Here is a 15,539-nt window from a genome sequence, read left to right on the forward strand (position 1 = left end):
ACACACAGTTTTCTCCATCAGAGCTGAAATTACCTCCTCTTTAAAGAGCAGCAGCCTGACACCACGCTCCCTCTGCTCCGAGCTGCTGTTTTAGCTCTCTGGCTAATTAGACGGGTGACAGCAGTGGCACTGATTGGCATTATAAAGCTGAACTATCACTGCTCACCGGTTCCAGACCCTCCTCATCCCCCATGCCTCCCCCCTCCCCTCTCTGTGCCTGTTCAAAGTTTACATCAGAGGAATTATTTAAGATAAAAGACAAAAAGACTCTCCCCTGACAGATATTATCATCGCAAGCCTTTATGGAAAGAAGTGCTAACTTACTTTTTTCTTCCCTCTTTTGCTCTCCTTCAGTGTCTCCCCCTTCTCCTCTTTCTGCATCCCCATCACCTCTCTCTGCCTCCCCCTCTGTGCCTCCCAGTGGAGGAGAGAAGGAGGGAGAGGAGGAGCAGAGGAGTGAGTGAGCTCTGTCACTGCTAAGTCTGGCTGCACTACAAAGGTTAGCAGATCTGACTGTCAATAGTGTCTTGTGGGTGGGAGGGGGGAGGATGAGGGAGGGGGTGAAGGGAGGTGAGGTGGAGGGTGGAGGGGGCCGGTCGCTTTGAGAGAAAGAGATACTTTGATATTTCGGAATGTTAGAAGGGTGAATGTGGAGAAGTGGAGGTTGGGGATCTAATTACCGGGCCATAATTGGGGGCTGGGGAATAGGTTGCCGTCCTCTCAACTCGCTGCAGATCAATTATGTTAAGAGAACATCTGTAAGTAGAGCTTAATGAGGTCCATTAGAGCAACATGCGCTGCCTTCCCTAACGCTGCTTGTCAGCTTCTTGGATGAGCTGGAGTGTGCTGCTGACTGGGGACCTGCTGGAGGGGCTTAAATAGGAGAGGAGGCTCCACTCCGCAGCGCTTTCCTCCGCCGGAGAACCACACAGACACACCGGAGCAGACAGAGAGGAGAGGACACGGTGAGAAGGAGGAGAAGACAGGGACACTGAAAGCACTGAGACAGAGGAGGGACACGGTGAGGAAGAAGAGACTCAATGTGAGCCTGGACCGGGACGTTTAGATCTGACATCCAAGAAAAACTTGAGCCGAACTGTTCTCCAACTCCTGCCGCCGACTTTTCTTCAGCCCGGCTGGAGTTCAGAGTTTCTTTGTGGACACGTTGCTTCCAGAGACGAGACACTCCGCTGGATTTTCTTCTGCGCACTCCTGGCTCTACTTCAAGGTACGAGTTTTAGTTATGATGTCCCTGAACCAAGAGGGCGAGAGCTGCGCGTAATGAGCGCGGCGCAGGCAGAGGCGTCCGAGTCGCTGCAGCCGGAGTGTTTGTGTTGTGTTTTTATGAGAAGGACGTGGGGTCGTGTCTTTGGATGCAGATCCCCGCTCATGTCTTCATTACTGGGCGGAGGGTCTGGGGTCGTGCAGTCGTTTATCGCAGCCTTCCCGCTGTGTGTGTGTGAGCAGTGTGTGGACTGGGAGCGCGTGTTTTCGCAGGACGGCTCGCTCCTCTCCGCGTGTCCTCCACCCTGCTGCCTCCATCCTCCACTCGCAGGGAGGAGGAGGAGGAGGAGGGGAAGTGTCGGAGCGGTGAGTGAAGGCAGGGTGAGAGAGGTGGCAGCCTCACACACTCTGCAGCAAATTGCGTGATTACCGAGATAGCGCGCGCTGAAATAATTCAATCCATGACAAAAGCTAATTACTGGCAGGTAATACGCTGTCAGCTTTAATGCAGCTCATCACTCAGAGCGGCGCGAGAACCGCTTTATGACCCATCTCATTATCGCCGCGGTTTAGGCTGGAGCCGCATGCCAACTATTGACTCGTGTCTTCTCCCCCTCCCTCCCTTCCTCACCCCTCTACAGGAATATTTAAGAGAATAACTTGTCAAGCTGAGTGTAAGGACACAGGCCGGAGGGTGAGGTGTGGGAAGGAGGGGTCACGAGGCACCAAGCCCAGACACATGGCTTCTTCCGGTCCTCACTGGGCCGAGCTGATTGATGCAAATCCTGACAGGGAGCATCCTTCAAACACAAAAATGATTCAAATACAGAGAGAAGGGGGCATAATCAGCCTGCGCGAGGCAGCAGAGGGCGCATGCGTGTGTACAGTGGAGAAAGGACGCGAGGTGAGAGAAAGCGGTGACCCCAGCATAGAATTAAAATGTTCTTCTTTTTTAACTTAAATCTTAAAACAAGCCCCACGAGACCCAAATAAGGTGATACTTGTGAATGTCACGCATTTGAAAGCCGCTAAGAAAAGGGTTCTGATGATCAAATTAATTTTGGGCGGATTTCCTGACTCTGATTTGGTACCTGAACGTTTCTTACCGGAGGAATTTAATATGGCATACAGTTGACAGTGTGTTTCAGTGTAACTTAAATGTAACTACTTGCCCTAAACAGACTCACCGGTCAGTCTGTCTTTGAAATTGAAGGTCCGAGCGCCCGCGTGCATTGTTAAAAAAATAGAGGTAGGCGTTCATGGCGCGCGCACATGCTGCCTGTCAGCCTCCTTCCGCGTGTCGGACGGCAAGTGAATGACCTTAAAGTGGATGTGTACCCTACTGTCTTTCCGATGAGAGACTTGAAGAAGGGAGGGAGCGGAGGAGGAGGAGGAGGTAATAAAGCTCAACTCTGCCTCTCTTTCCGTTTACTCGCTGGTACACACTGATGGTCCGCTTCCCGCACGCGCCACAGCGGGTGTATGAACACCTGTAGCTTGGTACCATTCTTCTCTCCCGCTCATCCACACTCAGCGCGCGCGCGCTCCAGGTGGAGCTCATTACCTCCGTCCTGAAGGTCCGCGCGGACACAGAGAAATGACGGTTTGCTGAAGTTTTCTGAGCGCGAGGATCTGCAGCAGCTGGAGGTCACTCTTCTGTTCACCTGGATCATAAAGGTGAGCGCGAGACAGACTCAGCTGTGGGATGAGTTTTTATTAATTTCAATTGTTACATCTGCTGTAAAGTATAAGATGGTGAAATGGATGATTTCAAGCTAACATTGTGAGAAGAGAACGTAGAGGAGGCAGAGTTTTGCAGGAGTGTGTGTGTGTGTGTGTGTGTGGGGGGGGGGGGGGGGGGGGGGTAATTGTTTCGGAGGGGAGCGGTCTCTCTCTATCCCTCCCTCTCTCTCTGTCACGTCAGCTGTGACTCGTGCAGCGCGTGCAGCACAGCCGCTGCGTGTTGGCCAGTAGGATTAGATGGTCGCGGCGCGCGGAGTGGAAGCATCTCTTTGTCGTTCTGTCATTCGCTGCCTGCCTCTCTCCGCGCGCGCAGCTCCTCCGGTGCTCGGTGAACGAGCCTCTCTCCGTCTCTTTCTCTCGCTCCCTCATTAAACGTCGCCTTCCCTTCGCTCTTTCCTTCGTCTCCCCTTCCTCTCTCCGTGCACCGCCGCGCTGGATCTCTCCCCCGCTAACAAAGCCTGATCTCGGCTGCCTGATCCCGGCTGCCTCCCTTGCAGACAGCGGCTCTCCGGTCCGGCGGCTCCGGGTTGCACGGTGGAGCTTTGGAGGCTTCAGCAGCTCAACAAATGCAGAAAAGGGAGAAAAGTTTCGGTAAATTGCTGTGTGTGTGAATGTGTGTGTTTGAAAGGGCCGTATCAGGTGTGTTTGTTTGTAAAATCAGCGCGTGTGTGTCGAAAGATCGGGTCCGGATCAGACTCGATCTCCCCCGATTCTGGATCGGTGTTATAACCTGTGAGTAACACGGCACAGAGGCACAGATCTGCAGTTAGTGATCACACTGCCTCAGATCTGGGTCTCCGTTCTGTCTGTAAACGCTTCACGGCAGGTTGACTGTGTGTGTATTGCTGTGTTTGTATGTGTGTGTATCTCTATCTGTGTGTGCAAGTGTGTGTGTGTTAAATCCGTTATTGGACTTTACGGCTCTCCGCTGCCATGGCAACAGTAATTAAAGCGATCGGGTGAAATGTCAGCATCTCTCCGAACAGCTGCGGCTGAAATAGCTGCTCCGCTCTTCCCTCACACTCCCTCCGCTCACACCGGGACCACACCGGGCTGCATGTGCGCTGGGACCTGTGGCGACAGCAGCCCAGAGGGGAAGAAGAGCAGAAAGAGGGAATGAGAGAACGATGAGAAAACAAAACAGATAGGATTCTGCTCCTTGAAGCTGTGATTCTCTCTGCTGCTGAAAATGAGGCTTTTGTTCAGCTCCCTCCTCCTCCTCCTCCTCCCGGCAGCAGGAGGAGCAGGCTGGTCTGGTTGCTGATAAAAATTCTGGTCCTTTTCTTAGAAAATGAGCAGACTTAGTTGTGGAAACGAGCTGAATCAAATCCCCTTCATCAGGACCAAAACACTGATCTCCTATCAGTCTGTCTTGTTTTGTCACTGAATGTGAGCCTTGGAGGAAGATTTCTGCACGCAGGTCTGCATGTTTTTGCTTGGTCTTATGGCTTAACTTCCTCTGACTGACCCTCGTTGAAACACTTATTTTACAGCTCTGACGCTGAACTTTCAGAGACCTGAGACCTGCTTGGAACAGACGGATTGTGTCTGAACAGAAGTCATAAAATCAGCTCCTCTCAGATGTAAGAGCTGCAGAGTTTCTCCATGTAGACATAAAACTCCTCAGACCTGAGTGAACTTCTGTCCAGCTGACATGTTCACGAACAAGATTTCAGGTTTCACAAAAAGACAAGGGGTGCAAGTAAAAGTTAAACACTGGGCAAGGGTGTATGTGTGTGTGTTTGTGTGTGTTGTTAGCGGGACAAAGGGGAGTGGGGGTGTGCCTCCTCTCCTCGGGGAGCAGCAGGAGAATACTAATTCAGCCCGGTGCTGGGGGGCCAACAAAGAGTCTCCTCAGTCAGCTCAGGACAAACAATACACAGACCACGCCCCCTCATGCACGCACACACACACAGGAGAGGAGCGAAAGTGTTCTTTGTGTGTGTGCGTGTGTGTGTGTGTGGGCTCAAACATTCAAACTGTTACTGCTCTGAACCCCGAGTGACCGACACACACGCTGCACACTCTTCTTCTTCTTCTTCTTTCTCCTCTTCCTCTCCTCCATCTGTCTGATGCACTCTCACCTTTGTCCCAGTCTTCTCAGAGTGTGTGTGTGTGTGTGTTTCATGTGTCAGCATGGCATGTTTCTCTGTAATGAGGGAAATAATAAATCACGGCCTGGATGAAAGGATCTTATTTTTGTTTCCCTGACTGACTGACTGACTGATCAGGGCTTTGATGCTGTTTTTAGATCAATACTGTGGCTTTATCTCTCTTTGCAGATGCAAATTAGCTTTAAGCTAACTCCGGTAGTGTTTAAAAGTAACATTTATGCATTCACTTATGAAGGTGGTCACTTAGTCCTTTTTATATAAAGAAATAAATTTGTTGCAGGGCTTAAAACATAGAGAAGAGCACGATCATGTCATCAGCGTAACAAATCATCACGCAAAATAAATCTACATTATTGAAACAAAAATTCAAGTCATTTTAATTCATTTTAAGTTTAATATATAATTCTATTATATTTGTTATCATAATAACACACGTTTTTTTGTGAGGCAGTGTTTCAAATATTAAAGTAAAGCTGAAACAGAAAGAGTGTCTCACCTGCTTCGTATCATCCAGGAGTATCTCTTTGAGTGTGAAATCTGCAGTGTGTGTGAGTGCAAGTTTTAGCAATAGCTACCTTTACTCCAAGCGATGCATCTTTGGGACAATGTTTACCTCTGACAGCTCTAAGTCCAGGCTGTGAAAGGCCACACAGTAATACGCTCAGATGTCCATTTTTAACACCACCTCTCTCCAGTCACAGTGTGTGAGCGCTGAGTGTGTGTAGCTGCGCTAGAAACAGTAATCCATGAAAGCCAGGTAAGGTGTTACCTGTGTGTTGTGATGTCATGCTGTATTTTTGATGTTCACACTGCAGACTGTGGGGAACATCCAGTCGTCTGTTTCCCACTCAGACTGAGAGAGCTGCAGACGGTGTGTGTGAGACACAGCTCACTGTGTCAGTGCCTCAGTTTGATAATTCACATTATTTTCACAGATGATTTAACATCTACCCGGAAGATTTGACTCATTTAATTATGTTTTGAAATTTAAATCTTTGTTTCTGTCAGAATATTCCTCCCGTTTGGAGACAGACTGTTAGTTCCTCACAGCAAACAGGATATTGCACAGGTCTGTTTTAGGCTATTGATGAATAATAAAGGAATGTCATATTCAGTCTTTTCCATAAATGCTCAGCATCTTTTTATGCGTGATCTAAGCTAGTTTAAATATTGCATTTTACTTTTTAATTCAAGGAAGCCCAGATGTGTTTTTTCATAATGTCCCATGTCTTGTAGTTACCTCCATGTTTTTTTTATCGTTTTTCGGTGTCACAAACCCATCTCTTTCTGTGTGTTTCTCAGGTATACAAATGCTCTCCGTCCAGCCGGACACCAAGCCTAAAGGCTGTGCCGGCTGTAACCGGAAGATCAAGGACCGCTACCTGCTGAAGGCGCTCGATAAATACTGGCACGAGGACTGTCTGAAGTGTGCCTGCTGCGACTGCAGACTGGGAGAGGTGGGCTCCACGCTCTACACCAAGGCTAACCTCATCCTGTGCCGGAGAGACTACCTACGGTAAGACACACACACACTCAGGGTTAGAGTTCAGGTGGAGCTGATCTGTGTGTGAGGAGTCAAACACACACTGTCTCTGTCATTCTTTGACCTTTCGGTGTGGCCGCTATATTTACATCCACACAGGAATCAGACTAACAGCTGTGACTGATGGTTAAAATGTAAAATCGTTAACATTTGATTTCACTGCTGCTTTTGTTCTTTCCTGTTTATTTTATTCTAGTTATTTTCTTTTAATTCATTTGACAAACTCAAAACAATATAAATTAAACCAAGAAGATTTTATATTTAATTCTTAATAAATTTTGTGTGTGTGTCAACAACACAACAAACTCGGGTGTAGTGATGGAGTATATAAAACTTCAATGTGTGCGGTCGATAGAGTTTTCAGGTTAAAGTGTCAGCAGGTGTGTGCCCTTAGAAAGAAAAGAGAAATCAGTCTGTTTCTTTCTGCAATTCCTTCATTTCTCCTTTGACTGTTGCTTTTTAGTCACCTGAAATCACGGTGGCTCCTTGAAACAGTTTTGGCGCAGGCTGAAATACGTTAGGGCCTACGCTGACGTTTTTACACATGCACCAAACTGCTGAATTTCCCTGAATTGTGCACAAATAAAGTGAGTGTGAATGCAAACAGACAGGTCAGATAAATTTACAGTTGGTGAGTGGGTGAGATCACAGCGTTTTATATCATGACCAATGTGTTTGTTGTGCGGTAAACAAAGTTGCTTCTTCCTGTTGCAAAGAAACAGACACTGCTGAGATCAACATTTGAAAATTCAAAGATGTAAGTTTGGTGGTGTACGTAAAGACCACGCGGCGACTGCTGTTGCACACACTAATTTGGAAAGGTGACTTTTACAGCAAAATTAAACATATTTACATCCTGGTTTAAAAAATGGCTTGAATTTGAAGAGGTTATTCCCACCAACACATCCAACGCATTCAGCTTTTCCAATAGACACGCGACGATGGGCTTTAAAACTCTGTATCAGAAACAAATGGGTGACATCACAGAGGCTATGTCCCCATATTATACAATGTAAGGGAAGGACATGCAAGAACTGAGAGTGTTCAGATTAAAGCTGCAGACACAGGCTGAGGGTTAGGGTTGGAGATTGGTCTGGAGCTGGTTGAATCAGAGGGGATTTTCAGAATCACAACCAGGAAGGGCTAAGTGACAGCGGTAGGTGTTCACAGGTGACTGTTTTCAGCTGCAGGTGTTCACATGAAGTTCACAACAAATCACAGCCAGAGTGATCTTTAAACAAACTGATGGAAGCAAAGGTTTGCCGTTACTTGGTAAATATTTTACCCAAGCTTTCAAAGTGAAGATTCAGGTCTTTTTTTTCCCTCCTCCTCCTCCCTGTGCTCAGCAGGGTGGTGTGTTATTAGTCCTGACATCGCGGGGTTAATAGAAACCTTCGGGGGTCTCGGCAGTGATGTGATCCCACCAACAGAGAGGGAAGAATAATCCTGCACAAAAACTTAACGCTGCAGCTGGTGGTCATGTGACCTGTGTGTGTGTGTGTAAGTGTGTGTGTGGCAGAAATGCAGCCAGAACATTTTATCAACAAATGATCCTTTGAGAGAAAAAGTGAACGTTTCTGCCACTGCTGATTTCACCACAACATTGGCAAAAACACACACACATACACACACACACACACACACACACACACACACACGGTGCAGTGTGAAGAAGCTGTTGGGCATCAGTTAATGGAAAGTGTAAATTCAGGCAGCATCCCTTTAAAGCGCAGCAGGAAGAACATTATTTATTTATTTATCTGTTCATTCATTTTTTAATCCAACTTCAATTTTCCTCTACACTGCTCCTCAGATTGTAAATGCAAACTCACAGAGGCGTCAACACGGCCCCATTTATTAGAGCCGCTATCAGGGGCAGATAACACACGTGTAATAACATTCAGCTCTCTATGGAGCGCGCGCACACACACACACACACAAAGACAGTGTGTGTGTGTAGACAGGTATGTAAATAAGGAAAATGTATCTGTGAACATCAGTGCTGCTGTAAAGCCTCGTCGGTTTGTCAGAAAGAGGAGGTGGAGTTTTATCTGAGCCCAGCGACAGGAAGAGAACAAACTCATCTGTTCTTCAGAATGAATCTCATTCTGGTTTATTCTTCAGCACACATGTCTGTCAAACACACACACACACCTTTAGATCCAGAGTTAGAAAGAGGACACCTGTCTCTATGTCCTCACTCAGTCTGTCCTAGAAAGGGGCTGAGCGTCTTGGAGAAATTTTGGTTGAATGAAAGACTCCCAAAATTCAGTCTTCCTCTGCCCATCCACTTCCCTGTCCACCTCCTTTGCTTTTCTTCTTCTTTGCTTCTCTTCATTTCTCCTCCTCTCTGCTATCTGCTCTTTCTCTTCAGCTTCTTTTCCTTTGCTCTTCCTCTTCTTTCTCAACTTTCTTCATTCCCCCTCGTCTTCTGCTCCTCTTCAGTCACCTGCCTTTCCTTTTTTAAACTCCCCCTTTCTTTATTCCTCTCCTTTTGCTCCTCCTTCTCCACTAATGATCAGTTCAGATGTGTGTGTAACACCCCTGATGAAGGGCAGTAAGATGTCCTCATCCTCGGTCAGCGCTCCTTCCTCTGCAGCACAGAGCAGCTCAGCTCAGGAGTGTTGCTCTCAGGTTTTAGGCAGACGAACACAAAGTCCTGTTCCTCTAAGTGTTGAATACTCCTCATACCTTAATACATTTTTCTGTGTCGTGGTAAAATTTGCGTCTCCTTAACTCCCGCTCCACAGGAGTGTGTTTCTGTTGAAAATCATTGTTTCACATCAAACAAACTGTTACTGCTGCACCTGTGCTGCGCTTTATTTTGGCGAGGTTGCTTGAAGGATGTTGTTCTGTGAAAGGTTAGAGCGCCTGCTGTGCCGCTGAATGCCACCATCATCACTAACTCTGTCCCTGTGCAATGAACACACACACACGCACACACACACATACACACACCTTGACAGAGTTTTGTTGTGCTCACACTCAGGTGCTCGATGGTTCATGTTAAACAGTCTGCGGCTTTACTCTTCGGCGTCTCGAGGACGTCTGCGTGTCCCCCAGGCTCTTGGGACATGGGAGGAGAAGGTTCTGGAGTGTGTGGCTTTATTCAGGCTCCTGATTGAATCTGCTGCTCCAGATTACAAAGAAACACTCAGAGCACAAAGAGTTGCTCCTGACCACACACACACACACACACACACACATTCACCTCCAGCACTTCAGAGAAGATTACCTGATTCTAATCATTCACAACGAGGAAACTTTGATGTCTTTTGTGTGTTTCTCCCCCCTCCTCTCGACTGGTAGACGTACACACAGTGCTACAAGGTGAACTATTCCCCGGCATGTGTTATTATTAATAACTGCCAGAGCGAGGGGTCACCCAGCTCCGCTCGCCATACAGCACCCCAAGGCGAGCCAAGTAGGCCACAGCTGGGTGTGTTGTAAAACAATACCCCCCTTTTCCTCCCCCTGAGGAGCCTCGCTGCTTAAAACAAGAATAATGCATGGGGGAGAGAGGGAGTGTTGAAAAATGAAGATGTCACCACCTGGCTGTGAGCGTACCTTCAGCTCAGAGGGTCTGAAGAGGCCGAGCTCTAACTTTTCCCTTCTCTGTCTGCCGTTAAACTCATGATGGCAGTGTTAAATTTAAACCGCTGCTGGGCAAAGCAGTGGGGGGAGGAGAAATGATAATCAGCGGGTAGATGATGGGAGGTTCTCGTTAGAGAAAATCATGGAGCGCCAGTTATCATAATAGCTGTGCAGTGCGAGTGCAGGGGGAGAGATTAGGGCTCAAACCTGAGCCTGCTTTTTTTTAGGCTTTATGCTAGTCTTAAACAATTTACAGCTAAAAAAACACCTGCATATCTCTCTTAGGTGTTTCAGAAATCCTTTATTTCAGTCACTGCCTGAAAACGGTTCAATTTAGCTTCTGTCTCTTTAAGACTCCCCGTGCCACAAACCCCCTTCTTTCTGATTGGTCAGCCCTCTGCAAGTCTGTCAGGGGCAAAGCCATGTGCAGACCTTGGTGTTTGATGAGGCAGCTCATCCAACGTGACATGAACCAGTTAGGACATCCCTGTGTGATGACCCTATCATTTAAAATGATTTTCCGGGATGGAACAAGTTGGGTCCTATCACAAGGTTTAGGGCAGAAATTACCCCTACAGCAGTGTTTTTGTGCAGCAGAAGCTCAGAGCGCTCACACCAAACACCCCATCCCTGCTCGTCTGCTGGTTTCCTCTGCACTCAGACGGGACCGATTTTTACTTGACCAAAAACACAAATAAACGGACTCCCACCGAAAAAATCTGATATCAGTCTGCATTCACGCGTAATTTAGAGAATTTTTAGCGCGTTACTTTCACACAAAAACACCGCTAAATAAGGCTCTAGTTCTCATCGTGTCTCTTCGTCCTGGCAGACTACCTGCGTTTGTTTATATCTGGCACGCCACGCGCGCGGACTGATACACTAAGCGGTGAGCGCCTCGTAGCCAGCTGTGGCTCTGCAGCGGAGGTAGCGCCGTTTTGCGACAGTTTTAAACCTAGAGTTTAGCAGTTTGGTCATTGCCTCTTTGTTTCTTGGAACCAGATGTACTTATTTGGTGGAGAATGAGGAGTGAGGGGTTAGCATTACCTTATCTGTGTGTGTCTGAAGCTAATTCACCATTCACCACCATGACATTGACCAGCATGTTACCAACATGGTGGGACTCTGTATCGGTCTGAGAAACACAGGTGTGTTGGAGTGACTGTCAAGATGAAACTGAACCATGTGCAGTTAAGCGCTGTATCCTGTTGTTGTTTGATTTTTGGGGGGGTTTGAAGAAAGATATGTTGTTTCCTCCCACTCTGTCACAGAGCAGAATCCAACGCTTCAGCCTGTTACTGTGAGTGGGACGATCTCTAAGATGTTTGGAGGAGGAAAGCTCAGAAATAATTTCTGCTGCTGCTCACAGTGAGACCCCACAGAGCTCCAGCTGATCCTCTGTGGAAACTGTCAGGCCTCCACTGCTCAGCATTTACTGCAATGATCACAACAACTACTGCAGTAAATGAGTTAACTGTTGAACTGTGCAGTGAGTGAAGGATGCTTCCTGATCTTACATAAATAACACATTTGAAAAGTGCAGGAGATGACTGAACAGATGGAGGTGTTGTCTTAGCTACATCTGGACTACAGTCATTTTAATGAGTGTTACACTGTTGTGTAACAATGATGGATTGAGAGTAGGTCTGTCAAGGTTCTGATTTACATAAACACCTGCTCAGTGCATTGTCACGCTTATCACAGCTACCAGCTACAGACATAAACAAGTTGACACAAAAATACTGATTTCAAGATAATTCATTCAAACAGTTTATAAGAAAGTGTCTCTGATTTAGAAATACAGCCTCTTTGCAGGATGAACCAACACTAAAGTGAACATTTCAACCAGTAAAACTCTCCTCAAAAGAAACAATAGTTTGAATGCAGTAAGTAAGATTTTGGGATGTCGCTTTCTTCTGAAAGCTTCTTGAGCTCTACTTGCGTATGTGGGATGCCAAAGCTTAAGGTGGGGAGAGCACACCTCACTTCGCTTTCATATGGCCTGCATATGAAAAGCAGGGCCAGGGAGAGCAGCAGCAAAGACCTTTAGCAGTACAAAACCGAGGTGACATCAGTGACGATACGTATGACACCGATAAAAGCAGGCACAGCGTGAAAAGAATGCATAGATACTCTGTGAAAAGTGAAATCGAATTAAGTGTTTATGTCCTCTTTCTTGTAAATATTTATTTTTCTATTCAACATGAGCCACATTCACCTGATAAATCCAGAAAAATGTTTATTGCAAGGTATTGAAAGATAAAAATGGTGCTGGAGCAGCTTGATGTGAGAAAAAAATTACCAGTGAAATATCTTGAATTCAGACTTTATTTTTACTTGACAAGCAAAATTATTCTCACCCAACTTGCAGATTGTTTTTCTTTCCTTTAAGCAGTTAAGGCCTCTTGTGTGAAAGTTTCGTTGTAGAAATCAGCAGTAGAGATGCTTTGGTTTGTAGTTGTTGTTTCTGATCTGGCTCCTTATTATGTGACTTAATGTAATCAGTTCAGACTCTTTGTTTGTTGTTTCCACTTCCTGCTTCAGTTTTAGCCTGTGTGCTCATATTTTGTTATTGTTTTGCGACTGTTAAAGAGTGTGTCATTTCTGTTGGGCGTGTTGGTTGCTGTTGTCCCTGAGCGCGGCTTGACAGGCAGCCTGAGTTTGATCAGCAGGCTGATCTAATTCAGTGTCCCAAACAGATCAACCAGGTAATGAAAAATTCATCCACTCAGTTACTTTCTGCAATTGAACACATCCATCATCTTCTGCTGCTTTAGAGTATTGGACATCATGTGACCGCCCGCCGTAGACAGAGGGGGGTCAGGGGCGCTTTGTGACGGGTGGTCACATGATTTACTAGAGGGGCTCAGTAATGAATATTGACTTGTTCTGTGTTAAATTCATCCGAGCAAATCAAGCATTTAAACGTCTCAAACTCAACGCCATATTTTCTCCTCCTCCTCCCTCTCCGTCAGATCTCCTCTCTCCTTCAGATTAACCTCCCTGGCCTTAATAAACGCTCTGTATCGACATCAAGGGGTGTAGAGGGGGTGAGGGGGGTGGCGCTATGCCTCATGGGAAGTGGACGTGAACCTGTTTAAAGACCCAGAGCTGGTCCCCCCTCCTCCTCTCAGCAGTAATGGCTCCTTTCCTCTCCTGATTCCTGCTCCTCTTTGTCTTTTTAATTAAATCTGGGTGCAGTTTGGAGCTGTTTGACCCCTCCTGCCCCCTCTTTGTGGGGGGGCTGCAGGTCATTTCCATGCATATATTAACCCCCCCTTCCCTCTTCTTCCTCTCAGGCAGTGATCCTGTAGGCTTTACAGATTAACCGCAGGTTTGAGTCCTGAGTGTGGCCTGTTTTTAATCTGCGATGAGGGAGAGGTTTAAATGGAGGAGAAGCAAAATGTTAAAGAGAGTGAAAATGCAGACAGGAGTGATGGAGTTTGTTACTGCACCTTTAAAAAGGCTTGTTTCCGCAAGAATAAAACCAGCCTACTCAAAGAACCATTTCAATTATTCATTTCAACAGTTAGTGATGGTCTTGATTAGAGTTGATATATTTCACACATGCATAAAAACTGACAGCAAAACAACAGACATTAAGACAGCTCCCCAAAAGTGAAGCCAAAACAATTAAAGCCCCCCCTTACTGACCGTCTGCAAAGGCTGGGTTATGGCTTCTGCACAAACTTGATGCACAGAAATGAAACATGGGCAATGAGCATTAGAAAATGCGTTTTATTCTTTTTAACACTGTACACAGCATCCAGTCCCACGGGGCTAAACAAGATTAAAAGAAGTTTGCACTGGTTTTCACTATTAAAAACATACTTTTTGGCAAATTCCTCTTCTCTGCTGAATTTGGCTGCAATTTCATGCCAGAAATCACACGGGTATCACGGTGACCTCTGAGTGATGAATCATAAATGCCAGTGTTTTTGTACTTCAGACACTAGGAGCTACTATTCGTACGGTATTCTTTCAGCATGTCTTCATCTGGCAGTTAGAAATTTTCGGATGTGCACGTTGCAGAAAATTTCCAATAAAAAACACTTGCTTGAGTCACACAACCTGCCACCTTCGTGAGACCAAATGAGACAAACTAAATGTAAAATAAATAAAAAAACAAATGTTAGTTTCTGTCATTACCCTACTGGTTTATGTCCAAGTGTTCCTTTTCTTTTAAAGAGTTTAGTTTAAATGGTTAACTGATGCTATAAAACACCATGTGAGGAGCAGGAACATAACTGACACAACTCTTTAAGCATTTTATAACTGTAAGTGTCTGCTTCAAACCCACACGAGAATCCTTCCTGCTGTGGACTGGACACATCTGAGGGAGCTTTGACGCTCAAGCAGGAAGGTGAACGTGGGTTTGTTAGAAGAGAGGGCGGGATTAAAAGTTTTTCCATTAACCAATCAAACTTGATTATGAGGCGACAGTAACGGTGGCATTCTAGCTTCATGTTTTTACATCAGGAAGAGATGGAGGTGCTGTGTGTTTGTGTTTGTGTTTGTGTGTGTGTGTCTGGTCCTGGTTCTCTGCTCTGGCTGCAGCTCTGTCACATATTTGGCTGCGTGCTCTGCTCTGCAGCATGTGAGAGAGTGATAAGAGCTACTGTTTGACACACACACACACACACACACTCACGCAGACACACATAGTGTCCTCAGGCTCACATTGGCACACATTGTTTTTTCTTTGTTTCAGAGCTGTGTTTGGGAATCATCCTCCAAACCTCTGGAAGCTCCAGTGTGTGCTGCTAGCCGCGCCTTTAAGAGGAAAAACGCTGTTGATATTCAAGAGTAGAAATTTAAAATCAGGAAATCTATGGATGAACTGATTGTTTAGAGAATGACAAGTCCTCTGTCCCTCTCTGAGATTGGTTGACAGTGTGGGACAGGGGCAAAGAGGGGTGGCTACAGGCTGCAGATGTTAGAACCATGAGATTGGGGGGTTGTGTAGAGCAGGATCCGAGCGTGTTGATTGGTCGGTGTCAGCTCCTCTCTCGGGCGTTATTTGGACAGAGCAGCGCTGAACCCCTTGCTGACTTCTCAATTAGTGGGCGGCCTAGCGGAACTGCCAGAAACTACAGAGCACCCCACACACACATACACACACACACACACACCCCACCCTACCCTGAAAACACTGATACAAGCCGCGTGTCACTGAGCGATCATCTGCTGCTCTGAGATACACTCCCTCTGTCAGATCAAACTGTTTCTGATTCCTCCTCTGTGCCTGTGTACGTGTGTGTGTGTCTGCACATGTGTGTCAGTAATGTGGCACACTGGTGTTAAAAGCTGTGAACGCAGCC

General features: G+C 46.4%; 1 protein-coding gene across 4 annotated transcripts in view; it reads left to right on the forward strand.

Annotated features, from left to right (window-relative positions):
* lmo3 (LIM domain only 3) overlaps positions 1–15,539 on the forward strand; it is a 34,981-nt gene that overhangs the window by 5,265 nt on the left and 14,177 nt on the right. The window contains exons 1-2 of one of the 4 annotated variants that reach the window (XM_074698587.1): positions 678–1,228; positions 6,384–6,597. In XM_074698587.1, the coding sequence (XP_074554688.1) occupies positions 6,392–6,597 (206 nt within the window). In that variant the 5' untranslated portion in view covers positions 678–1,228; positions 6,384–6,391. Of the gene's footprint in view, positions 1–677; positions 1,229–2,651; positions 2,902–3,181; positions 3,559–6,383; positions 6,598–15,539 lie in introns of those variants that run through there. The other 3 variants (XM_074698588.1, XM_074698586.1, XM_074698585.1) reach the window with 3 other exon arrangements.

This window comes from Halichoeres trimaculatus, unplaced genomic scaffold (genome assembly GCF_033239565.1).
Source record: "Halichoeres trimaculatus isolate MK-OKI-2021-1 unplaced genomic scaffold, fHalTri1.1 fHalTri1_scaffold_21, whole genome shotgun sequence".
Taxonomy (NCBI): Eukaryota; Metazoa; Chordata; class Actinopteri; order Labriformes; family Labridae; genus Halichoeres; species Halichoeres trimaculatus.